Below are 27,928 nucleotides of genomic sequence, written 5' to 3'. Positions count from 1 at the left end.
CACACATGCAGATCTTCCATACACAGAAGCAGAGGGGTTTCCTCCGTCTTAGCGTGTGTTCTGTTCTAGCCATACGTCCCTCTGAGTGGGCTGTAATGCTTGGCCCGTGATGCCTCAGCCTTAGATCATGCCTGTGTTGACTCTCATCAGGGTGCCAGTGTTCCTTAACCATTATAATTTCCTGGAAGGTCACTGTTGAGTTAAGAACAAACTGTCTTTTACTGTACATGACTGACCAGACTGTGTGACCTATGGTACGTAATACAGGAGAGAGTTGTACATCAGTGCACCGTGAAATAATTGCAATAGCTCTTGAATAACTTCCATTTTCTCTGCCAGGTGATGACACTCTAAAGACCTGGGACATCCGTAACTTCAAGAAGCCTCTGAATGTGGCTACAGGGCTTTCCACCTTCTTCTCCATGTGAGTACTCCTGTCATTATTCCCTTGATTAATCATTGGTGATTTGAACACCCTTTATGGGATTTCCTGTGATTACTTTAATATAACTGGTTGGTACTACCTACATGTGCAGGGTACAGTTCCTGAGAACAACTGAAGGACATGACTTATAAAAAATAAAAATAACGTGCTTCTCTAGTATCATCTGGCTGAAGTGTGGTGTGTGTGGCTGTGTCCCGAACAGGACGGACTGCTGTTTCAGCCCGGATGACAAGCTGCTGGTGACGGGGACGTCGGTGAAGAAGGACGAGGGCAACGGGAAGCTGGTGTTCTTTGACAGAGCCTCCTTCCAGAAGGTTTACGAGATAGATGTCACCAACGCGGTGAGAAACATTCTTTAACTTTGACTGCAACAGTAATAATTACTGACCAGAATGACTACATCGTATCCTCAGGTTCCAGTTAACTGTGTTGGTTCAGACATTATAATAAAAACATGTACATTGATAATCAAACAGTAATAATTGGTTGAAGGGGCAACATTCATTTATGTACATTGCAACAGAGGCAGTAATGTAGACTTACCTAAAAAGTCCCTAAAATGTCATTTCCTCTCAGGATTTGGGGTTTGTCCTTGTGTTCCATCTTTAAACTCTCTTATATCAGTCTAAGCTCTCATTTGGGCAGGAAATAAGTCTTGTCTGTTCAGATTAAGGGGTTTAAGGTAATTTCCCATTTAACCCAAGATGAATTATCCTCAGCAGGGATTAGAGCTACTTTACAACCACTACTGTGACTGTACAGGCAGGATAGGAGGGTTATCCTGGGGAATACTGCACAGTGCTGAACTCTATTAGTCAGTTCTGATACTGTAGATACTGCTGAACTCTATTAGTCAGTTCTGATACTGTAGATACTGCTGAACTCTATTAGTCAGTTCTGATACTGTAGATACTGCTGAACTCTATTAGTCAGTTCTGATACTGTAGATACTGCTGAACTCTATTAGTCAGTTCTGATACTGTAGATACTGCTGAACTCTATTAGTCAGTTCTGATACTGTAGATACTGCTGAACTCTATTAGTCAGTTCTGATACTGTAGATACTGCTGAACTCTATTAGTCAGTTCTGATACTGTAGATACTGCTGAACTCTATTAGTCAGTTCTGATACTGTAGATACTGCTGAACACCTAACTTAATCACTCAGGCCTGGTGGCTACTGGTTCTGTTGCCTTGTGTCAGTAGCAGTGAGGGTTTTTTGATGGCCAAGTTCTGTTTTAACAGTCCTGCTGTTTGAAAATGTGTATTATTATAGAGGCCCATCCAATATGTGTTCCTGTTGATATGAGATGTAGATTTCGTTAGGAACAATTCATGGAACAAGGGACCTTAAGCTTTGTATCACGTCGTTTAATTCAAGCCATGCATGTGTGTCTGAACATCAGAATTAGCCTACACGTATCCTTGCTGCATTTCAATAGTGTTAGCCTTTTCTCTTCAAGCATCTGACTTGAGTTATGGCTGTGGGTCTAAACATGGCCACCTGTGCTATCTCTGAATGAGAGCAGAATACTGATGTTTCCCCCAACTCTGTGGTTTGCCAGTGGCACGATCATCTTTCAGTGCAGGGACAACTTGAAAACCCAGCTCAACCCATCCAAGCCAAGCTAGGAGAAAAGAGTCAGGAACACGGTTTGGGGCCTAGCCAAGCCAAGAAAGAGAGGCGAAAAATGTAACCCTACTCTCTGCCAATCATCCCCGTCAAGTGTTGGCAGAAAATGCTTTTCCGATTGACTCAGTAAACATTGGATAGAGAATTAACTGGTCTAACTAGCAAAACATTGTGTAGTCCATTCACATACACATATTAATGTACATGTGAAGTAATGTACTCTGCAATCTAGCATATAGGGAACCTACTATACATGCTACTTGTTGCCAAGGCAAAGGGCACGTAGGTGTAAAAATGATCTGCTAGAGATACAGCAGCTCCAGACGCTCTTCTCACCGACACTCCACTGCAGCGTCTGTCTAGCATTAGCTGATCAGAATAGCTCTCTTCACCAGGGTAGATGGGGATTCAGATCAGAAGGCTGCTGAGAGAGAGAGAGAGAGAGAGCTCTGTCTGTGGAGAATTGAAACCACACCGCCAGCCCCTGGTTGAAAGAATGTTCTCTCTGTGTCATGTGGTACAGTACAGTATGCGCAGCGCAGCTCTTTTTCCATTCTCCCCTCTTCTGCCAATCCCTTTCCATCTCTCCTTGCTCTCTCTCCCCCCCACCCCGGCGCTCTCCAGTGGATTTATCAGAGTGTATGTGTAGTCAAAACAGTGAGGTCTGACAGAGGCTAACTCAGTATCCCTCTGGTCCAGGCTTGACAGCCAGGTTCTCCAATCCTCTGGGGGTTTACAGCGGCCATGTTGCACCCTACCTGCCAGCCGGCTGCTGTCTCTTCTCCATGTATGTTTGACAGCCGGCCTGGCACAGCCTACAGAGAGAGAGAGACAACTCTTAAGTGCATGTACCCATGTATATTTAGTACCTTCCCCATTCCAAATCAGAAAAGCAGAGCTCTGTGGTGTTAAACGTTTGTCTTTGCAGCAGATGTAGTTATTTCTGGGGCGACGTGCACTCGGGGGACCTGACCAATGAGCTGTTTACTGTGTTTATACCAGCCGTCCCCGCTCTGAGATGGGTTAAGAATTTAAGTGCAGTCTTTATGAAACGGTGTACCAGGCGGTCAAGTGAAAGGCAGGGTTACCAATCATCTCCGACTAAACAGTCTACATAACCCCTGGACCCGGGGCATAGGCTGTGCTATGGCGTGGAGGAGTTGTTAGCCTGGGTTAGGTAAATACTCCAGCCACTCTAAGCTTATCTCTGTCGATCACAACGGCCATGAAGCAGGTGAGGACTCAGACTCACTCCAGCCGAGGTACAGTGGGAAATACCTCTGAGAAACACCTATCAGTGAGAGTACTGGTGGATGTAGCAGTCCTGGGAACCCTACGGTAGATTCTTCTGGGGAGAGATGGCAAAGACCCAGTGGGTGTAGTGGGTATTTACTTCTGGTGGCTGGGTGTTGTGTGTCGGTGAGGCATTGTCCCAGCCTCACATTCTCATAGTGTGTGTCACATCTGTGTGTTGATGTCTGCACTCGCTACACTTCACTTCTCACGCTTGATGGCTCTCAAACAGTAGTCTGCCTCTCCCTCTCCTGCTCTTTGATACAGAGGCTTTCATCTTTAGTGTGAGGAGGGTGGAAGGTGGGACAAGGGCCATGATAGTTCTCCTCTTTGTGGCTCAGTACGTTGCTCCTCCACAAGAGCCTATCTGGAGGTCATTCTGATTTCAGTTATGGGGTGCTGAGGCAAACTTGGACACTTTCATTGAGATTTTCTCGTTTGATGGCACCAACGCTAGATTTCTGTCTGCTGTGGGTAAATAGTCAGCTGTGGCATTGGAAAAAGGGGGGTGGTAGTTAGGCTTTGTATGGACGTGTCCTTACAACCTTGTGTGGAGTAGGAGTGTAAACAATGTATTCCCCACACTGTAAACACACAGCTCTGAATATCCACATTAGTACCCTCTACTGCTCAGCGAGGCTACCACATAGCTCTGCTGGCTTGGGCTGGGCCATACCTGGCTGGGCTCAGTCAGTTGGGTTGGATCGGACTTGTTCTTCTGGTCATGGTTCTGCTGATCTTGCCTGTGTTGGGCTGAGCTCTGCTAGGCTCGGTTCTACTTGGTTCTTTCCTGTGTTGGGATGCTGCTTAGTCAAGTCTCTGAGCTATGATTGAGCTCCACTGGAGTGGAACGGAATTCCTCAATGCTATGCATGTGATGTGATATATGTGCTCCGGTACCATAGCGACCGTGATAGGCTGTTTTACACACTGCCCATTGATTGTCATTGAAGCATCTCTACAAGGGGCGCTTTGGTTCATTACGCTATACACACACACACAGTTCTGTCCAGATACGTTTGTGCAGCATGTTTACACATTTCACATTTCTTTAAAGTTCTGATTGGGAGCATTTTCTAGATCTTCCTAAATCATCAATTACTTCACCACATGGTCAGTGGGGCAAATTAACCCTGACATGTCCACTACACTCACTCACCCGTCACCACAGAGCTGCTGGAGGTGCCTCGGGGGTCTGCTAGGCAAGTCTTTGAGGATCTGGCATGTTGTGGTGAGGGGCTGTTTGGCTGACTGTGTTTATGTAAGTGCATGATGTGTAATGCCTAGGTATTGTGGGAATATGTGAGTTCCTAATAGTATGTGTGTGTTTTAGTTGCTGTGTGTTGGTCCCCTTACCAACTGGAGCCCGGTGGGAAGCTGAACAGCTGGGCGTTAAGCAGCTTTCAACCTGTCACAGACCCTCCCCACAGCACGCCACCCCTAGTCCTAACCGTCCCCATCCTGTCCCATCCCCCACTGGGCCACTGATTTCCACATCCACACTAATACTCCATCCATGGTCTCTGCTTGTAGTACTGCCCACTGCCCAGCATCATTCATAATTTATTTTAATACAAAACGCTATCCTTCGTGAACTAAGAAATCATCATTATTCCTCCCTCTCTGTCACACAGTCATGCATAGAGGAAATTGCACCTCAGTGTGAGTGAGTAGGGCTCTGACGGTCATGGAATTTTGGATGACGGTAATTGTCCAGACAAATGACCACAGTCTATGTACATTGAACACAAATATAAATGCAACATGCAACAATTTCAAACCTTTTACTGAGTTGCAGTTCATATAAGGAAATCAGTCAATTGAAATATGTTCATTAGGCCCTAATCTATTGATTTCACGACTGGGAATACAGATGTAATACAGATACCTTAAGAAAAAGGTTGGGGCGTGGATCAGAAAACCAGTCAGTATCTTGTGTGACCACCATTTTCCTCATGCAGCGCGACCTCTCCTTCGCATAGAGTTGATCAGGCTGTTGATTGTTGCCTGTGGAATGTTGTCCCAATCCTCTTCAATGGCTGTGCGAAGTTCCTGGATGTTGGCAGGAACTGGAACACGCTGTCGTACACGTCGATCCAGAGCATCCCAAACATGCTCAATGGGTGACATGTCTGGTGAGTATGCAGGCCATGGAAGAACTGGGACATTTTCCAGGAATTTTGTACAGAACCTTTATCAAGCTGAACCATGAGGTGATGGCGGCGGATGAATGGCACGACAATGGGCCTCAGGATGTCAACGGTATCTCTGTGCATTCAAATTGCCATCGATAAAATGCAATTGTGTTTGTTGTCCGTAGCTTATGCCTGCCCATACCATAACCCCACCGCCACCATGGGGCACTCTGTTCACAACGTTGGAATCAGTAAACCACTCACCTACACGACCCCATACATTCATCCGTGGAGAGCACACTTCTCTAGCATGCCAGTGGCCATCGAAGGTGAGCATTTTCCGACTAAAGTCAGTTACGATGCCGAACTGCAGTCAGGTTAAGACCCTGGGGAGGACAACGAGCACACAGATGAGTTAACCAAAATTATTTGGTTGATGTGCAAACTAGAGGTCGACCGATTATGATTTTTCAACGCCGATACCGATTATTGGAGGGCCAAAAAAGCCGGTACCGATTAATCGGCCGATCTTTTTTTTATTTATTTATTTGTAATAATGACAATTACAACAATACTGAATGAACACTTATTTTAACTTAATATAATACATCAATCAAATCAATTTAGCCTCAAATAAATAATGAAACATGTTCAATTTGGTTTAAATAATGCAAAAACAAAGTGTTGGAGAAGAAAGTAAAAGTGCAATATGTGCCATGTAAAAAAGCTAACGTTTAAGTTCCTTGCTCAGAACATGAGAACATATGAAAGCTGTTGGTTCCTTTTAACTTCAATATTCCCAGGTAAGATGTTTTAGGTTGTAGTTATTATAGGAATTATAGGACTATTTCTCTCTATACGATTTGTATTTCATATACCTTTGACTATTGGATGTTCTTATAGGCACTTTAGTATTGCCAGTGTAACAGTATAGCTTCCGTCCCTCTCCTCGCTCCTACCTGGGCTTGAACCAGGAACACATCGACAAAAGCCACCCTCGAAGCAGCGTTACCCATGTAGAGGAAGGGGAAACAACTACTCCAAGTCTCAGAGCGAGTGACGTTTGAAACGCTATTAGCGCGCACCCGGCTAACTAGCTAGCCATTTCACATCGGTTACACCAGCCTCATCATGGGAGTTGACAGGCTTGAAGTCATAAACAGCGCAATGCATTGCGAAGGGCTGCTGGCAAAATGCACAAAAGTGCTGTTTGAATGAACGCTTACGAGCTTGCTGGTGCCTACCATCGCTCAGTCAGACTGCTCTATCAAATCATAGACTTAATTATAACATAATAATAACACAGAAATACGAGCCTTAGGTCATTAATATGGTCGAATCCGGAAACTATCATCTCGAAAACAAAACGTTATTCCTGTTACATTGCACAACCTTCAATGTTATATCATAATTACGTACAATTCTGGCAAATTAGTTCGCAACAAGCCAGGCGGCCCAAACTGTTGCATATACCCTGACTGCGTGCAATGAACGCAAAATGACACAATTTCACCTGGTTAATATTGCCTGCTAACCTGGATTTCTTTTAGCTAAATATGCAGGTTTAAAAATATATACTTCTGTGTATTGATTTTAAGAAAGGCATTGATGTTTATGGTTAGCTACAGTCGTGCAACGCTTGTGCTTTTTTTGCAAATGCGCTTTTGTTAAATCATCCCCCGTTTGGCGAAGTCGGCTGTCTTTGTTAGGAAGAAATAGTCTTCACAGTTCGCAACGAGCCAGGCGGCCCAAACTGCTGCATATACCCTGACTCTTTCTGCAAGAGAAGTGACACATTTTCCCTAGTTAAAATAAATGAATGTTAGCAGGCAATATTAACTAAATATGCAGGTTTAAAAAGATATACTTGTGTATTGATTTTAAGAAAGGCATTGATGTTTATGGTTGGAGCAACGTGTACCTAAGCGATTATATGCAACGCAGGACAGGCTAGATAAACTAGTAATATCATCAACCATGTGTAGTTAACTAGTGATTATGATTGATTGATTGTTTTTTATAAGATAAGTTTAATGCTAGCTAGCAACTTACCTTGGCTTCTTACTGCATTACTGCATTCGCGTAATAGGCAGGCTCCTCGTGGAGTGCAATGTAAAGCAGGTGGTTAGAGCATTGGACTAGTTAACCGTAAGGTTGCAAGATCATATCCCTGAGCTGACAAGGTAAAAATCTGTCGTTCTGCCCCTGAACAAGACAGTTAACCCACCGTTCCTAGGCCGTCATTGAAAATAAGAATGTGTACTTAACTGACTTGCCTAGTTAAATAAAGGTTTAAAAAAAAAAAAAAAGGGCCTAATCGGCGTCCAAAAATATCGATTTCCGATTGTTATGAAAACTTGAAATCGGCCATTCCGATTAATCGGTCGACCTCTAGTGCAAACCCACAGTTTCGTCAGTTGTCCGGTTGACTGGTCTCAGATGATACCGCAGGTGAAGAAGCCGGATGTGGTGGTCCTGGGCTGGCTTGGTTACATGTGGTCTGCAATTGTGAGGCCGGTTGGATGTACTGCCAAATTCTATAAAACGACATTGGAGGCGGCTTATGGCAGAGAAATGAACATTAAATTATCTTGTAATAGCTCTGGTGGACATTCCTGCAGTCAGCATGCCAATTGCACACGCCCTCAAAACTTGAGACATCTGTGGCATTGTGTTGTGTGACACAACTGCACATTTTAAAGTGGCCTTTTATTGTCCCCAGCACAAGGTGCACCTGTGTAATGATATGCCACACCTGTCAGGTGGCTGGATTATCTTGGCAAAGGAGAAATGCTCAGTAACAGGGATGTAAACACATTTGTGCGGGAAGTTTGAGAGAAATAAGCTTCTTGTGCGTATGAAGCATTTCTGGGATCTTCTTATTTCAGCTCATGAAACACTTGACATTTTACTGTTATGAAGGATATTTTATTTTCATGACGGTCTTCGTCCACAACCGTCGGCTACACGGTTGTATGCTAATTGTGCAATGCGTGAGAGCAATGCATCCTCTTCCAGTCCTCTGTTTTGGCCCCTTTGTTACAAAGAGGGTCTTCAAGAGAGGGACGAAGAGAGCTCAAAAAAGCCTGAACATTCTGCTCTACATTCAGAAACATCCCAACATCCAGCCGCTACTGTGTTAGCTGCCACACATCTGCTTTGCAACTCAGAATTTCAAACAAATTGACTGGAAGTCTCCTCACACATGCTCTCGTAGGTGCTTCCTCACTGCTAAACCCACACACACTTTTGCGTACACACACACACACACTCTGGATGAGCGTGGTCACATTTGCCCTTGGCAGCGAGCCATCTGTCATACACAGACTGAAGGATCCAGGCCGCGTCCTGACGACCAAATATAGTCAGCTAATGCAGCGACCACTCCGACAGTTCAAAACCTGCCTGTGTCCGCTCCTGCAGTTTTCACTAAGAATGTTTTTAATCTCATGTTACAATCAAATATTCACCATGTTTCTGAAAAGCTCATCTCCTGTCTCTGTTTCTCTTTGTGTCTTTTTCAGGGTGTGGTGCGGTGTCTCTGGCATCCCAAGCTGAATCAGATTATGGTGGGGACTGGAAACGGACTGGCTAAGGTCTACTACGACCCTGTCAAGAGTCACAGGTACGCTGCGCTGAGAATGCTTACCTTTAGCTGTGGACGGAAGTTGTGTTTTTCATGACGAGTTTTTAGCTGTCCTGTACATTATCAGTCTTTTTCTAACTTCACTGTACAAACTCCCATTGAGAAATGATAGTGTGTATATTTGATAATAGGTTTGAAGTAGTGTTGCACGGTATACTGAAACGTCGGTACTTTTTTGATACTAGAACATGACAAACGGGTCGGTGCTATAATTTTTGTTACTTTCGATAGTTCTGTCATATGTGAGTCTCACGTCATGTACGGATTGAAAGGGATTGAGTCTGTCTAGTAATTTGTCTGAGTCTTCTCAAGGGGGCAGTAGTAAGCTAGCCAGGCTACTTGCGCTTGTGCATGCAGCTGACACAGCGAGAGCCACTTTTGGGAAGCATGCGAGGGGAGAGAAAATGCCGACAGCATGGCTTCTTCTAACGAAAACATACCTCCATGCCCGCAGCTTGTTGACAAAAATGACTCCTGAAGCGAAATATGGGAATACTTTCCTTGCAGAGCAGATGAGGGCCAGCCCACCCAAACAACTATGCAAAAAGTGTTACAAAGCCGTGCAGTGCAAGGAAGTTTTAGTTCCAAAACTACTTAAAAAAGATATGTATATTCACACATGACATTTGCATTGTAACGTTATTCTACTAGTAACTACAGTGCCTTCAGAACATTTTCACACCCCTTGACTTTTTCCACATTTTGTTGTTTTACAGCCTGAATTTAGCCTAAATTGAGATTTTCTTTCACTGGCCTACACACAATACCCCATAATGTTAAAAAAAAAAAAAAGCTGAAATGGTTTGAGTAAATAAGTATACAATCCCTTTCTTATAGCAAGCCTAAATAAGATCAGGAGTGAAAATGTGCTTAACAAGTCAAATAATAAGTTGCGTGGACTCTGTGTGCAATAATAGTGTTTAACAGGATTTTTACCTAATCTCTGTACCCCACACATACAATTATCTTTAAGGTCCCTTAGTCGAGCAGTGAATTTCAAACACAGATTCAACCACAAAGACCAGGGAGGTTTTCCAATGCCTCGCAAAGAAGGGCACCTATTGGTAGATGGGTAATAAAAAGCAGACATTGTATATCCCTTTGATTTCACCCTGAGGCCAATGGTGACTTTAAAATAGTTTGTTTAATGGCTGTGATAGAAAACTGAGGATGGATCAACAACATTGTAGTTACTCCACAATACTAACCTAATTCATAGTGACAAGAAAGAAGCCTATACAGAATAAATATATTCAAAAACATGCATCCTGTTTGCAACAAGGCACTAACATAATACTGCAAAATATTTGGAAAAGCAATTCACTTTTTGTCCTGAATACAAAGTGTTATGATCGGGGTAAATCCAATACAACACATTATTGAATACCATTCTCAATATTTTCAAGCATAGTGGTGGCTGCATCATGTTATGGGTAGGCTTGTAATCGTTAACAAATTGGGAGTTTTTCAGGATAAAAAAATAAATGGAATGGAGCTAAGCACAGGTAAAATCCTATAGGAAAATCTGGTTGTCTGCCTTCCACCAGACACTGGGTGATTAATTCACCTTTCAGCAGGACAGTAACCTAAAAGGCCAAATCTACACTGGATTTGCTTACCAAGAAGACAGTGAATGTTCCTGTGTGGCCGAGTTACGTTTTTGACTTAAATCTACTTGAAAATGTATGCAAGACCTGAAAATGGTTGTCTAACAATGATCAACAACCAATTTTACAGAGCTGGAAGAATTTTGAAAAGAATAATGGGCGAATATTGCACAATCCAAGCTCTTAGAGACTTACCCAGAAATAGTCACAGCTGTAATCGCTGCCACAGGTGCTTCTACAACATATTGACTCGAGGGTGTGAATACTTATGCAAATTAGTTATTTCTGTATTTCATTTTCAATACATTTGCAAACATTTCAATACAATTATGGGATATTGTGTGTAGATGGGTGAGAAAAAACATACACTACCATTCAAAAGTTTAGGGTCACGTAGAAATGTCCTTGTATTTGAAAGAAAATATTTTTAAGAAGTCCATTAAAATAACATCAAATTGATCAGAAATACTGTGTAGACGTTGTTAATGTTGTAAATGACTATTGTAGCTGGAAGATTTTTTTAGGGAATATCTACATAGGCGTACAGAGGCCCATTATCAGCAACCATCACTCCTGTGTTCCAATGGCACGTTGTGTTAGCTAATCCAAGTTTATCATCTTAAAAGGCTAATTAATCATTAGAAATCCCTTTTGCAATTATGTTAGAGCAGCTGAAAACTGAAACATGCTGGCCATCAAGGCAGAGTTGCAAAGAAAAAGCCATATCTCAGACTGGCCAATAAAAATAAAAGATTAAGATGGGGAAAAGAACACAGACACTGGACAGAGGAAGATTGGAAAAAAGTGTTATGGACAGATGAATCTAAGTTTGAGGTGTTGGGATCACAAAGAAGAACTTTTTTGAGATGCAGAAAAAATTCTAAGATGCTGGAGGAGTTCTTGACGCCATCTGTCAAGCATGGTGGAGGCAATGTGATGGTCTGGGGGTGCTTTGGTGGTGGTAAAGTGGGAGATTTGTACAGGGTAAAAGGGATCTTGAAGAAGGAAGGCTATCACTCCATTTTGCAATGCCATGCCGTACCCTGTGGACGGTTGGAGCCAATTTCCTCCTACAGCAGGACAATGACCCAAAGCACAGCTCCAAACTATGCATGAACTATGTAGGGAAGAAGCAGTCAGCTGGTATTCTGCCTATAATGGAGTGGCCAGCACAGTCACCAGATCTCAACCCTATTGAGCTGTTGTGGGAGCAGCTTGACCGTATGGATACGTAAGAAGTGCCTATCAAGCCAATCCAACTTGTGGGAGGTGCTTCAGGAAGCATAGGGTGAAATCTCTTCAGATTACCTCAACAAATTGACAACTAGAATGCCAAAGGTCTGCATGGCTGTAATTGCTGCAAATGGAGGATTCTTTGACGAAAGCAACGTTTGAAGGACACAATTATTATTAAAAATCATTATTTATGTCCTTGTCAACATCTTGACTATATTTCCTATTCATTTTGCAACTCATTTCATGTATGTTTTCATGGAAAACAAGGACATTACTAAGTGACCACAAACTTTTGAACAGTACTGTATATTTAATACGTTTTGAATTCAGGCTGTGTAACAACAAAATGTGGAATAAATCAAGAGGTATGAATACCTTCTAAAGGCACTGTAAATTCAAATTATTTTTGAGTGACAATGACATGAACATGCACTGCTCCAAAAAATAAAGGGAACACTTAAACAACACAATGTAACTCCAAGTCAATCACACTTCTGTGAAATCAAACTGTCCACTTAGGAAGCAACACTGATTGACAAATTTCACATGCTGTTGTGCAAATGGAATAGACAACAGGTGGAAATTATAGGCAATTAGCAAGACACCCCCTATAAAGGAGTGGTTGTGCAGGTGGTGACCACAGACCACTTCTCAGTTCCTATGCTTCCTGGCTGATGTTTTGGTCACTTTTGAATGCTGGCGGTGCTTTCACTCTAGTGGTAGCATGAGACGGAGTCTACAACCCACACAAGTGGCTTAGGTAGTGCAGCTCATCCAGGATGGCACATCAATGCGAGCTGTGGCAAGGTTTGCTGTGTCTGTCAGCGTAGTGTTCAGAGCATGGAGGCGCTACCAGGAGACAGGCCAGTACATCAGGAGACGTGGAGGAGGCCGTAGGAGGGCAACAACCCAGCAGCAGGACCGCTACCTCCGCCTTTGTGCAAGGAGGAGCAGGAGAAGCACTGCCAGAGCCCTGCAAAATGACCTCCAGCAGGCCACAAATATGCATGTGTCTGCTCAAACGGTCAGAAACAGACTCCATGAGGGTGGTATGAGGGCCTGACATCCACAGGTGGGGGTTGTGCTTACAGCCCAACACCGTGCAGGACGTTTGGCATTTGCCAGAGAACACCAAGATTGGCAAATTCGCCACTGGCGCCCTGTGCTCTTCACAAATGAAAGCAGGTTCACACTGAGCACATGTGACAGACGTGACAGTCTGGAGACGCCGTGGAGAACGTTCTGCTGCCTGCAACATCCTCCAGCATGACCGGTTTGGCGGTGGGTCAGTCATGGTGTGGGGTGGCATTTCTTTGGGGGGCCGCACAGCCCTCCATGTGCTCGCCAGAGGTAGCCTGACTGCCATTAGGTACCGAGATGAGATCCTCAGACCCCTTGTGAGACCATATGCTGGTGCGGTTGGCCCTGGGTTCCTCCTAATGCAAGACAATGCTAGACCTCATGTGGCTGGAGTGTGTCAGCAGTTCCTGCAAGAGGAAGGCATTGATACTATGGACTGGCCTGCCCGTTCCCCAGACCTGAATCCAATTGAGCACATCTGGGACATCATGTCTCGCTCCATCCACCAACGCCACATTGCACCACAGACTGTCCAGGAGTTGGCGGATGCTTTAGTCCAGGTCTGGGAGGAGATCCCTCAGGAGACCATCCGCCACCTCATCGGGAGCATGCCCAGGCGTTGTAGGGAGGTCATACAGGCACGTGGAGGCCACACACACTACTGAGCCTCATTTTGACTTGTTTTAAGGACATTACATCAAAGTTGGATCAGCCTGTAGTGTGGTTTTCCACTTGAATTTTGAGTGTGACTCCAAATCCAGACCTCCATGGGTTGATAAATTGGATTTACATTGATTATTTTTGTGTGATTTTGTTGTCAGCACATTCAACTATGTAAAGAAAAAAGTATTTAATAAGATTATTTCATTCATTCAGATCTAGGATGTGTTATTTTAGTGTTCCCTTTATCTTTTTTGAGCAGTGTATATTCAGCATGACATTCATGTGAGCATTATAATATGACAACCCAAAAGTAATGTGAAATGCACTCAACTTATGACAGCAGTATATTTAGAGTACTTTGTTTGTCTGAACTTGTGGGCTTGCTAGCAGTAGCCACTAGCCCACCAGCAGCCCTGGGTGGAGCATTGCATCCTGGGATTTAAAATGTACTCTGGGAATCATAGTATGCTGTGCAAAATTATTTGTATTTCTATGGTAGTTTTTTTTGCAAGAGGCCTGGCTACCCCTATCCCGGCCAACACCTCAGCCCCCCCTGCAGCAACTTGCCAAAGCCCCCCCCCCCCACAGCTGATGTTCTGAAAGAGCTGCAAAATCTGGATCCCTACAAATCAGCTGGGCTAGACAATCTGGACTCTCTCTTTCTAAAATTATCCGCCGAAATTGTTGCAACCCCTATTACTAGCCTATTCAACCTCTCTTTCGTATCGTTTGTGATCCCCAAAGATTGGAAAGCTGCCGCGGTCATCCCCCTCTTCAAAGGAGGAGACACTCTAGACCCAAACTGTTATAGACCTATATCCATCCTACCCTGCCTTTTCGAAAATCTTTGAAAGCCAAGTTAACAAACAGACTCAATATCCTTGGCTTCTCAAATGACTGCCTCGCCTGGTTCACCAACTACTTCTCAGACAGAGTTCAGTGTGTCAATTCGGAGGGCCTGTTGTCCCATCCGGACCTCTGGCAGTCTCTATGGGGGTGCCACAGGGTTCAATTATTGGGCCTACTCTTTTCTCTGTATATATCAATGACATTGCTCTTGCTGCTGGTGATTCTCTGATCCACCTCTATGCAGACGACACCATTTTGTATACATCTTGCCCTTCTTTGGACACTGTGCTAACAAACATCCAAATGAGCTTCAGTACCATACAACGCTCCTTCCGTAGTCTTCAACTGCTTTTAAATACTAGTAAAACTAAGTGCATGCTCTTCAAACGATTGCTGCCCGCACCCTCCCGCCCGACTAGCATCACTACTCTGGACGGTTCTGACCTAGAATATGTGGACAACTACAAATACCTAGGTGTCTGGTTAGACTGTAAACTCTCCTTCCAGACTCACATTAAGCATCTCCAATCCAAAATTAAATCTAGAATCGGCTTCCTATTTCGCAACAAAGCCTCCTTCACTCATGATCCCAAACATACCCTCGTAACACCCTCCAACACTCTACTCAGCAAACTGGACGTAGTCTATCACAGTGCCATCCGTTTTGTCACCAAAGCCCCATATACTACCCACCACTGTGACCTGTATGCTCGCGTTGGCTGGCCCTCACTACATATTCGTCGCCAAATCCACTGGCTCCAGGTCATCTATAAGTCTTTGCTAGGTAAAGCCCTGCCTTATCTCAGCTCACTGGTCACCATAGTAACACCCACCCGTAGCACACGCTCCAGCAGGTATATTTCACTGGTCATCCCCAAAACCAACACTTCCTTTGGCCACCTTTCCTTCCAGTTCTCTGCTGCCTGTGACTGGAACGATTTACAAAAATCACTGAAGCTGGGGTCTTATATCTCCCTCTCTAATTTTAAGCATCAGCTGTCAGAGCAGCTTAGCGATCACTGTACCTGTACACAGCCAATCTGTAAATAGCACACCCAACTACCTCAGCCACATATTGTTACTTATCCTCTTGTTCTTTTGCACCCCAGTATCTCTACTTGCACATCATCATCTGCACATCTATCACTCCAGTGTTAATGATAAATTGTACCTATTTTGCCTCTATGGCCTATTTATAGCCTTACCTCCCTACTCTTCTACATTTGCACACACTGTACATATATATTTTTTCTATTGTGTTATTGACTGTACATTTGTTTATGTGTAACTCTCAGCTGTTTTTGTCGCACTGCTTTGCTTTATCTTGGCCAGGTCGCAGTTGTAAATGAGAACTTGTTCTCAACTAGCCTACCTGGTTAAATAAAGGTGAAAATAAAAATAGAAGCTTCAAAGTGTGTGTTTTATGTCGTTTTGGCTCAAACTATTCATATTATACATTCAATTATTTGCGTATAATGAATGTCATTTGACCCAATATTATGGCCATAGATGAGCAACTTCAACTTAACGTGTATCAAATTATATTTTAAAACCGTTTAGATGTACTTTTTAAATGATTTTTATGTCTGGTATGGTTTTGCATAAGGAAGATGTAAGATTCTTCTGTTATTTAATATGGTGTTTTATTATTTCAAGCAACTTAATATAGAACGGAAGATATTTTTTTTTTTTTTTTTTTTGTTCTACCATTTATCAACATATTGTTCAATGTTTAAAAACTAAAGCCCAGTGGTTATTCAGTGACTTAAGCTAATACACTTTCTTTTTTTGCTGTGGTATTGTTTCAGTATCGAGTATCGTTTTGGTATCGAGTATCATGATATTAAACCTGGTATCAGTATGGAAGTCAATATTCTGGTATTGCGACAACACTAGTCGGAAGTGGGTTGTCTAGACTCCATCCTGTTAGGAGCAGATCAGAAGAGACTGGCCTGTACTGTATCTAACCTACAGTCACCCACGTTTGAGAACGGTGTATAAAGCTGACCGTGTCTCCCACATAATGAAATATGAACTCTATGGTGTCTCCTCTATCTCTCTGTGTGTAGGGGAGCTAAGCTGTGTGTGGTGAAGAGCAAGAGGAAAGAGAGGCAAGCGGAGACACTGACGCAAGACTACATCATCACACGTAAGTACCTCAACACACACCTGTGCATTATTTAGTATGAGATCTACAACACACCTACCATATACCATCCATGATCACTTAATTCTTTCCTAACTAGTAGCTCCTTGTAGTCGTAACTCAAGTTAAACAGTAGCTGTCGGTCCTAACACTGTCATATAGGCATTATAGACCCTCTTTCCCTCAGGGTAAGTCGTTGTGAAAGGCATACAATTTAGTCAGTTTACGAGGTGGACAATTACCAGAGCAATTTGGCTTAAGTGCCTTTCTCAAGGGTACTACAGCGGTAGGAGCTACCTTGAACCAGCTACAACCATCTGGTCACCAGTGACCTGCACCCTCCCATATGTCACGGAGTTCCAGGAAGGACAGCCATCCTAGTCTAAAACGCACTGCACAGAACACAGAAAGCCACCGCATTACTGCATGATGTGGAATGGGGGGGGCTTGTGAAAGCTTGTTAGACAATCGGAACACTATACACACATACACCAGGGTTTCCGTTGGGAAAATGTAGCGCTGGACATTTGACCGTTCTTCTTACTGAATTCCAATGCGTACTTTGAAGATGTTAAAATAACTGTCCACATGTACTTTTCCTCAGACAACAAGACCAGTAACGATCAGCAAAATCACTAGCCTATGTCAATCTACTATCCCCCATAGTAGAAAAGTTGACCTGTTCTTTTGGTCAGCTTGTTGAGAAAGAAATAGCCTATCCCGAATGAATAGAACCAGTAGGCCTAGGCTATACACATTATTTATTTATTTTTTTTACGTTAAAAAGCATTGAGGCTGATGCAACATTTAGCTTAAAATGTTGATAAACTATTATTTCTTCAGTAGGCTATGCACGAATGTTCGTTCCACACTGCACATGCTAGCGGTTTCATGTGACAGAGATGAATATCCGCTAGAAAGAGGGGAGATCTAAAGATGTAAGAACTAGCATGGGTTGCTAATATGGCTAGGATTGTGCCTTTGGCTACTGAACGGTGAAAGAAAGTTGATTTGAAAACCAATAGAACATGAGAGAAATAGGCTACTGGTTTCAGTGACATATGGAAGTCTTTATAAAACAATAGGTTACTGGTTTTAATGGCATCTGGAAGTCTTTATAAAATGATTGCCTCTACAGATATCGTCAAATTTTGGCAAGGGTACTTTAAAGAAAGGTAAGACATGCCTCATAATATGTAGTAAAACGTTCAGGTTTCAAACAAGTATGTTTTCAAAATCCATACTGCCTTTAGATCATTGCAAAGTGCTGTGTGACACGCTGATGAAGCTGTTTGAGGAGCTTAGCCGCAACGAAGAGCTGTTTGAGGAGCTTAGCCGCAACGAAGAGCTATTTGAGTAGCTTAGCAGCAACGAAGAGCTGTTTGGGGAGCTTAGCAGCAACGAAGAGCTGTTTGAGGAGCTTAGCAGCAACGAAGAGCTGTTTGAGGAGCTTAGCAGCAACGAAGAGCTGTTTGAGGAGCTTAGCAGCAGCTCTCGCGCTGTCTGACAGATTTTCCGCTCAAAGGCTTTTTGTCTGTAACGCTGTGCGCATGTGATAAATAAGATGCATACCGAATGTACCCATGCGCCATTTTGTATTCCACAAAATTATGCAAATGAACCTATAGACCGATAAGCATGACCTGTCAAATGTATTTCCATCGACTGGGATTTCCATCAATGAATAGGCAAAAAAAGCATTGTTTAGCAATGCAAAAAAAAAATATATATTCTCCCAGATAATTGGCCGGCGCCAATTTTATTTATCTGCTTTTCAAAATGTTTGCGTCCAAAAGCCGACTATTACCGGCTAACGGAAACCGTGACACACACACACACACACACACACACACACACACACACACACACACACACACACACACACACACACACAGCTTTCAGAGGCAGCATCAGCGAGTGTTGCCATTAGCTGATGGTGTGGGGTGAGCGTGAGTGAACAGACAGCCACAGGGCATGATGCCACGTGTCAGCCACCAGGGCTCCAGTCACGCCAGGGACAGCCACCTCGCCCCGGCAGCGTGATACCCCCGCTAACACACACACACTCCCGTCTCATACTCCCACTCACCCCTCTCCTGAATCAACACACTCCCCCCCTCCCTACAACCCACCACACTTGACCATTCTTTAACCCAGCCAGTCTGTCATTTCCACACGAGTCATTCAGCTGCACGGTGCATGGACGACGTGTGGCTCTCTCAACCTCATACAGAAGACCCTCTCACTTCACTGAGGTAATGAATGAACAGTAACTGGAGGACAAGACACCTGGCTGAGCCGTGATAGACTAGGAGGGAAACACAGCTTATTGTTTAGGTGACAGAACCCTTCTCTAATATCCATCATGTGATTTCATCGCCACCCCGACAAGCTGAGAGACTATAGGCCGGTGTCTGATGACCGCGGTCGCTGAGTGACGCACTTGTGCCCTTGTGCTGGAAAATTAGAGGGGACAGGAAGCGTGGTGATGGCCCATTGAGAAAAGAGTGGGAATCTGTTAACAGTAACCTTTTTGCTTAATGTAGCATGGAGGAGAAGAATTAACACTGAGCAGTGACAACAGGGGCTCCTGAATGGAAAATCACTTCATCTAGCCCACACTGTGTCCCTTTGTAACCCCTGAGGAAACACACACACACACACACACACACACACACACACACACTGGTACTTACTCAGTTATACAAGCGTACACCTACTGTTGGGGAGACACACGCAATAACTCAGGTATAGACATAGAATACACACTTACGCTGTAAAGTTCCCCAGACATGCATTGGGGTGGTGTTCAGCAAACTGTGAAATATAAACATGGACGTGACAGTGTTGGTGTCCAACATGGCAGTAGGCAGAGTGCTATAGACCTCGCGAGAGGTCACTTGGTGTGTTTGAGTGTTTGGCTTTTATGCTATGCTCTGCACTTAGGCTTATTGAAGTGTTTGTTAATGTATGCGTTTTCTACTCGTTTTCTGTTTCTCCCCCTCTCTCTCTCTCTCTCTCATATTTTATCATTTCTTCTCTCCCGCCAGCCCATGCTCTTCCCATGTTCCGCGAGGCCCGGCAGCGCAGCACTAAGAAACAGCTGGAGAAAGACAGACTGGACCCAATGAAATCCCACAAGCCTGAACCCCCTGTCACTGGACCAGGTAACGTTACACGGAAAATTCCACTACATACATACATATATATTATACAGTATTCACACCCCTTGTTCCGCATTTTGTTGTGTTAAAGCCTGACTTTAAAATGGATTACATTTAGATTTTGTGTCACTGATCTACACACAATACCCCATAATGTCAATGTGGCATTTTGTTTGTAGAACGTTTTAGAAATGAATACAGATGTAAAGCAAATAAGTATTCAACCACTCTGTTATGGCACACCTAAATAAGTTCAGGAGTAAAAAATGTGCTTAACAAATCACATAATAAGTTGCACGGAGTCATTCCGTGTTCAGTAATAGTGGGTAACATGATTTTTGAATGACTACCCCATCTCTGTACCCCACATATACAATTATCTGTAAGATCCCTCAATCGAGTGGTGAATTTCAATCACAGATTCAACCACAAAGACCAGGGAGGTTTTCCAATGCCTCACAAAGAAGGGCACATATTGGTAGATGGGTTGAAAAAAAGCAGACTTTGAATATTCCTTTGAGCATGGTGAAGTTATTAATTATACTTTGGATGGTGTATCAATACACCCAGTCACTACAAAGATACAGGTGTCTGTCGTAATCTTCGTCGTCTGAAGAGGAGAAATCATCGGACCAATATGCAGCGGGTATATTGCTCATCTTCGTATTTATTGAAGAAAAAAAAAAAAAAACACTTACACAAAACAAACGACGAAAACAGTCCCGTAAGGTGCTCAGACTATACTAGGAAACAACCACCCACAAAACACAAGAGAAAACTAACCCAACTAAATATGGCCTCCAATTAGAGGCAATGACAACCAGCTGCATCTAATTGGAGGTCCTACCAAAACCAACATAGGCATAGAAAAGCTAGATAGAAACATAGAAATAGAAAAACTAGAACATAACCCAAAACCCCCGAAACACACAAAACAAACACCCACTGCCACGCCCTGACCACACTACAATAACAAACAACCCCTTTTACTGGTCAGGACGTGACAGCGTCCTTCTTAACTCAGTTGCCGGAGTGGAAGGAAACCACTCAGGGATTTCACCACGAGGCAAATGGTGACTTAAAAACAGTTACAGAGTTTAATGGTTGTTATATGAGAACTGAGGATGGATCAACAACATTGTAGTTACTCCACAATACTAACCTAAATGACAGAGTGAAAAGTAGAAAGCCTGTACAGAATATAAATATTCCAAAACATGCATCTCGTTTGCAAAAATGCACTTAAGTAATACTGCAATAAATGTGGCAAAGAAATTAACTTTTTGTTCTGAATACAAAGTGTTATGTTTGGAGCAAACACAACACATCAATGAGTACTATTCTTCATATTTCCAAGCATGGTGGTGGCTGCATCATGTTATGGGTATGCTTTTCATCAGCAAGGACTAGGGAATTTTTTTAGGATAAAAATAAACGAAATACAGCTATAAGCACAGGCAAAATCCTAGAGAAAAACCTGTTTGTCTTCTTTCCAACAGACACTGGGACACTAATTCACCTTTCAGCAGTACAATAACCTAAAACACGAAGCCAAATATACAATGGAGTTGCTTACCAAGAAGACATTGAATGTTACTGAGTGGCCGAGTTCAATTTTTTACTTAAATCTATGGCAAGTCTTGAAAATGGCGCTATAGCCATGATCAACTATCAGCACATAGAGCTTGAAGAATTTTTTAAAGAATAATGGCCAAATATTGTACATTCCAGGTGTGCAAAGCTCTTAGAGAAGCTCCCGGGTGGCGCAGCAGTCTACTCTGCATCTCAGTGCTAGAGGCGTCACTACAGACACCCTGGTTCGAATCCAGGCCATATCTCAACCAGCCATGATTGGGAGTCCCATAGGGCAGCGCACAATTGGCCTTTCGTCGTCCGGGCTTGGCCGCTGTAGGCCGTCATTGTAAATAAGAATTTGTTCTTAACTGACTTGCCTAATTAAATAAAGGTACAAAAAAAATATATATATATATACACACAGTTGAAGTTGGAAGTTTACATACACTTAGGTTGGAGTCATTAAAACTCGTTTTTCAACCACTCCACAATTTCTTGTTAACAAACTAGTTTTGGCAAGTCGGTTAGGACATCTACTTTGTGCATGACACAAGTCATTTTACCAACAATTGTTTACAGACATATTTTTTCACTTATAATTCACTGTATCCCAATTCCAGTGAGTCAGAAGTTTACATGCACTAGTTAACATTTAGAGACTTACCCAAATAGACTCACAGCTGTAATCACCGCCAAAGGTGCTTCTACAAATTATTGAAAGGGGTGTGAAAAGTTCTATTTTTGTATTTAATTTTCAATAAATTTACAAAAAATATAAAAAACATGTTTTTACTTTGTCATTATGAGGTGTTGTGTGTAGATGGGTGACAGAGATAAAACATTTCATCCCTTTTAAATTCAGGCTCTAACAGCAGAATTTGGAATAAGTCAAGTGTATAAATACTTTCTGAAGGCACCGTATATGGAAAAATACAGCCCTATTATTATTCATTATTTATTTATTACGGTATTGGAAATCATACCGTCTATATTTCAAAATACCCCGGTATACGCTATAAACGGTATGTCGCCCAAACCTAATTCTGAGTGATCACTTTTAACCTATGGTGATGAATATCTATCCTGATGGGAGTGGTCTCTTCCAGGATGAGAATGCCCCCATCCACAGGGCACAAGTGGTTACTGAATGGTTTGATGAGCACGAAAATAATGTCAACCATATTCCATGGCCGTCTCAGTCACCAGATCGCAACCCAATTGAACACTTACGGTATGGGAGATTCTCGAGCGGCGCCTGAGACGGCGTTTTCCAGCATCGTAAACACACTAAATGATCGAATTTCTTGTGGAAGACTGGTGTCACATCCTTCCAGACACTTAGAGAATCTTTGCCAAGGCACATTGAAGCTGTTCTGGCTCGTTGTGGCCCAACGCCCTATTGAGACACTTTATGTTGGTGTTTCCTTTATTTTGGCAGTTATATACCACTACATATATCTACTGTTATTAATGTTACACGACCAATACCGCCACTATATCTGTCTACTAGTGTTATTACTGGTGGTAGGAACACTTCTTACCCAAGGCAGGTGCATCCAGGGGCTTGACTGTTGGAAGTGTTATCCTCTTGAAATGAATTGACTCGATCATTCTTAGCTTTCCAGACGGCAGACACATTCATCCAAAGCCACTCATACCCTAGATTAGATTTTCTACGGTAATACAGCTGCAGTTCGGCGTCACACAGCAGTATAGATTTTCACGCTGTTATAAATACTTTTCACTCTAAGCCCCTGTGGGCTTTTCACTCCTAACACGTTTGGCCACTGTGTCATTTCCCTAACTGCCTAGTGATGCTGCTGCACTAAGGTGAACTCCTATGTCCACGCTGCATACAGTCAACCTCTACGCTCTACCTGACCCTCACTCAATAAGCTGAGGTGCGGGCACAACCTTTCTGGACTAAATGTCTCCCAGCTGTCTGTTTAGCTGTGATGCGATGAGAAAGTTTACACCCCAGCTTTCCTCTTGAAACGTTCCCATATTTTCTTCCTCGAGATGGAGAAAGTGGAAGAAAGAGGTAGAGACAGAATGACTTGTTGGCTAATTCACTGTCATTTGTTTATCATCCTGATTAACCTACCTTTTAATGTAGTGTAATGTTTGGGATTTTGGCTGGTTTCTTGCAAGAGGACCTCCTTCAACCCTCCCTTAACAGCCACCCCTGACACCAACCCACTGGAGACAGGATATCACTGGAGTCTCCTCTTTCAGCTGGGCCTCTGTGTGTGTGTGTGTGTGTGTGTGTGTGTGTGTGTGTGTGTGTGTGTGTGTGTGTGTGTGTGTGTGTGTGTGTGTGTGTGTGTGTGTGTGTGTGTGGGTGGGTGGTGGGTGTGGGTGGGTGTGTGGCCAGTCCATGTTTAAACGCAACATAAATACCCTCTTACAGAGACGAGGATGTTTTTCCCAACGTTCTCATGTGTGTATGTTTTGGCGGAAGAGGAATGTGTTTCCTTGCATGTCACTACATTTGTGGTAGACTTTTTCTGACATCTATGTTTGGTGGTGTGTATGCTTTTGCTGGTGTGTCTGTCTCTGTCTGCCTCACTGCCTGTCTGTCTGTGCTTGTGCATGAGTTCCGTGTGTTCCTAACCCAGTGGTTGTCGTCTCCTATCAGGTCGTGGTGGTCGCGTGGCAGCCCATGGAGGTACTCTGTCCTCTTTCATTGTCAAGAACATTGCTCTGGACAAAACAGACGATAGCAATCCTCGCCAGGCCATCCTCCGACACGCCAAGGAGGCCTCCGAAAACCCCTACTGGGTCGCCCCTGCCTACACCAAGTAAGACTGGCCACACGTACAGACACACACACACAGACACACACACACACACTCCTGGGATGACGCAGACAGACAGTAAGGTGAGTCTTCACTGGGTGTAGTTTATGGCAGGGTGGCTGTGCTAAGGTTCCAGCCTTCCTGCCTGGCTGGCTTGGTGACACATGAATGTTTAAAAAGCTGCAGCCTAGGCCTGGAGGCCCACTCACAACCAATCAGCTACCTGAGAGGGCTTGTGTTTCACCTCAGTGTCCACAGACACGCTGGCTAAAGAACGGGGCTATTCTTGGCTGAGGATCTAAAGGTGTTGAAGGAGAACTTCCACATTCATCTGTAGACGTATCGGACCCCTTGATGGTATGAGCAGGCCCGTTCAATGTAATTCATGGCAGGGTGTTTGGCAGGAGATAAGCTCACAGTATTTTAGTTGGAACAGTAAATGAGTGAATGAACTTATTGTGGTTGACAGTTTTACCTTATATAACCTTTTAACTCAATTTAATGATCGAAAATCTAAAATGACCAGGCGTAAGAATAGGTCACTCCCCTGAGAGAGATTCCCTCATGTTGATGCTATTGCTCTAGAGGTTGGAGTGTAGCCTGGCCCAGGTTTGGCCCTCTGGGAGTAACAGCAACAGTCACACCTCTCTTGGCTCTGGTCTCTGCTTGTTTGGGTGTTCACATGCATTATGCATCAGTCTAATTCTAGCGACACAATCACAATAGATTGTCTGTCAATAGCTTATCACCTCACCAGTGGACAGGTGCAGAGATGAGTTATGGAGATGTTATCATCATCCTCTTCATCGTCATCCATACAGGTACATGTAACTGCCGAAATAAAAGAAACACCAACCTAATAGGGCGTTGGGCCACCATGAGCCAGAACAGCTTCAGTGCACCTTGGCATAGATTCTAAATGTGTCTGGAACTCTATTGGTGGGATCTGACCATAGAAATCCTGCTAATTACTAGAGGGGCTATGTCATAAATCCTCAAAAGTTCCAGGATGGGGTGAAAATGATGGTTGATGGTGTTGGAAACCGCTGTCTCAGGCGCCGCTCCAGAATCCCCCATAAGTGTTAGATTTGGTTGAGATCTGGTGACTGAGACACACACTTTAAACCCCCTATGCTCCTTTGAGATCCCTCTTTAAAAGTCACTGATATTTCTTTTAGCCATGGTAGCCAAAATAATGGGCAACTGGACATTTGTATACAGTACCCTAAGCACGATGACCCTAAGCATGATGGGATGTTAATTGCTTGATTAACTCACCAGTTTGGAAGCACCTGCTTTAAATATACTTTGTATCCCTCATTTACTCAAGCGTTTCCTTTATTTTGGCAGTTACCTGTATGTGTGCTTAGAAAGTATTTAGTGGTGTAGTCAGTAGGGTAAGACACTCCAAGGTGCCATAAGATCAAATCAAACTTTATTTGCCACATGCGCCGAATACAACTAGTGTAAACTTTACCGTGAAATGCTTACTTACAAGCCCTTAACCAACAGTGCAGTTCAAGAAGAAGATATTATCAATATTAAAATATTTACCAAGTAGGCTAAAATAAAAAGTAATAATAAAAATTAACACAATAACAAGGTTATATACAGGGTGCACTGGTACCGAGTCAGTGTGCAGGGGTACAGGCTAGTTGAGGTAATTTGTACATGTAGGTAGGGGGTGAAGTGACATTGCACAGGTAACAAACAAACAGTGAGTAGCAGCAGTGTACAAGGGGGGGTCAATGTAAATTGTCCTGGGGGTAGAAGCTGTTGAGGAGCCTTTTGGTCCTAGACTTGGCACTCCGGTACTGCTTGCCGTGCGGTAGCAGAGAAAATAGTCTATAACTTGGGTGACTGGAGTCTTTGACATTTTTTGGGCTTTCCTCTGACACCACCTATTATATAGGTCCTGGATGGCAGGAAGCTTGGCCCCAGTGACGTACTGGGCCGTTCGCACTACCCTCTGTAGCGCCTTACGGTCAGATGCCGAGCAGTTGCCATACCAGGCAGGGATGCAACCGGTCCGGATGCTCTCGATGGTGCAACTTTTTCAGGATCTGAGGACCCATGCCAAATCTTTTCAGTCTCCCGAGGTGGAAAAGGTTTTGTCGTGCCATCTTCACGACTGTCTTGGTATGTTTTGACCATGACAGTTCGTTGGTGATGTGGACACCAAGGAACTTGAAACTCTCGACCCACTCCACTACAGCCCTGTTGATGATAATGGGGGCCTGTTCGGCCCGCCTTTTCCTGTAGTCCACGATCAGCTCCTTTGTCTTGCTCACAATGAGGGAGAGGTTGTTGTCCTGGCACCACACTGCCAGTTCTCTGACCACCTCCCTATAGGCCATCTCATCATTGTCGGTGATCAGGCCTCCCGCTGTTGTGTCGTCAGCAAACTTAATGATGGTGTTGGAGTCGTGTTTGGCCACGCGGTCATGGGTGAACAGGGAGTACAGGAGGGGACTAAGTACACACCCTGATCTAGTCTGGCCTAAGTGAACCCCCTGATCCATGTAACCCTACCTGTAGCCTCTCATCTGAGTGGCCTGGTTCAGCCAATTGACCCAGTATGGGGAGATCACTCATTACCACTGCTAATTGCAGTGGTAATGAGTGAACTAGTGAAAGTTTTGGAAGAGCATATTCTTAATTTCCGTACTCCTTCCTATAGTCCAACCCTATGTGTGTGTTTTTTCCGCGTACGTCTGTGCACGTTTCTATGAGTGTGTGTCACATCCCCTCCGTAACTCACACAGGACAGATGTTGGCTTTTAATCACTGCTCAGAATAGACAGAGTGATAAAAATAGAGGAATGTTTAATCTCATCCTGTCCTGCTGCACTGGTTTGTGTCCTTTCCCTTTCACTACTCCTCCGTTCTCTCTCTTTATCTTGTCCCTTTCATCTCCCACATCTGTTTTCATTGTCTAGTGAGGGTTGACCCTGAATTCGACCCTCTTATTTGGATTGAATAAGGATGGTTGTATTGTACTGTACCAAAGTAAAAGATGTGTAGTAAGTTGTCTCCCCTTCTCCCGGTCTTCTGCCAGGACCCAACCAGATGCCATCTTTCAAGAGGAGGAAGAGTCTGATGAAGAGGCTGACAAGGAACCAGAGTGGAAGAAACGCAAGATCTGAGCCGCAGCAACCCCTTTGTGTGTGTTTGTGCGAGTGTGCACAGGTGTGTTTGGATATGTGCATGTTTTTGTACTTTACTGTACTTGAATCAAATGTAGTGTCGTTTATGATCTCCTGAGAAACAGTAATAAAAGGGACAGTTCATCCAAGTCACACTCACAGTACTTTTACCTCATTTTACCTCATCTCATTGATGCTTATAGCATTGTCTTTGGGCCTGCAGAGTCCAAGATCAACCCAGATCAAGATTTTATTGTGATGCAATATCCTCCACTTAGAAACCAGATAGATCAAGATGGATTCTATCAGAGAGTTCACCCTCTTGGACGTCCACTCAGTCTTAGTCATGGACTGAAGGACGTGCATGTGTTTCCTTTGTGAGTCACTCCTTCAAATAAATATTTATACTAGTGCGTTTCACTTGCAGGACTCAAACATTCCTAAATATTGGTGGGAAAAGTGAACATTTTGCATGAAAATGAATGATTGCGTTCGGAAATACCAAGACAACT

At 43.6% G+C, this 27,928-nt stretch overlaps 1 protein-coding gene across 1 annotated transcript in view; it reads left to right on the top strand.

Moving 5' to 3' along the window:
* The window catches only part of wdr70 (WD repeat domain 70), an 86,264-nt gene extending 58,695 nt beyond the window's left edge, over positions 1 to 27,569 (top strand). Inside the window, exons 12-18 of the mRNA XM_014130171.3 lie at positions 340 to 424; positions 648 to 786; positions 9,031 to 9,131; positions 16,657 to 16,736; positions 19,784 to 19,900; positions 24,111 to 24,273; positions 27,329 to 27,569. Of these exons, the coding sequence (XP_013985646.1) occupies positions 340 to 424; positions 648 to 786; positions 9,031 to 9,131; positions 16,657 to 16,736; positions 19,784 to 19,900; positions 24,111 to 24,273; positions 27,329 to 27,416 (773 nt within the window). The 3' untranslated portion in view covers positions 27,417 to 27,569. The remainder of the gene's footprint in view (positions 1 to 339; positions 425 to 647; positions 787 to 9,030; positions 9,132 to 16,656; positions 16,737 to 19,783; positions 19,901 to 24,110; positions 24,274 to 27,328) is intronic.
* Positions 27,570 to 27,928: the final 359 nt, after the last annotated feature.

Source organism: Salmo salar, chromosome 01 (assembly GCF_965601325.2).
Source record: "Salmo salar chromosome 01, fSalSal1, whole genome shotgun sequence".
NCBI lineage: Eukaryota > Metazoa > Chordata > Actinopteri > Salmoniformes > Salmonidae > Salmo > Salmo salar.
The sequence above is the reverse complement of the archived record's forward strand: the minus strand, read 5'-3'. Positions and strand labels throughout refer to the sequence as shown.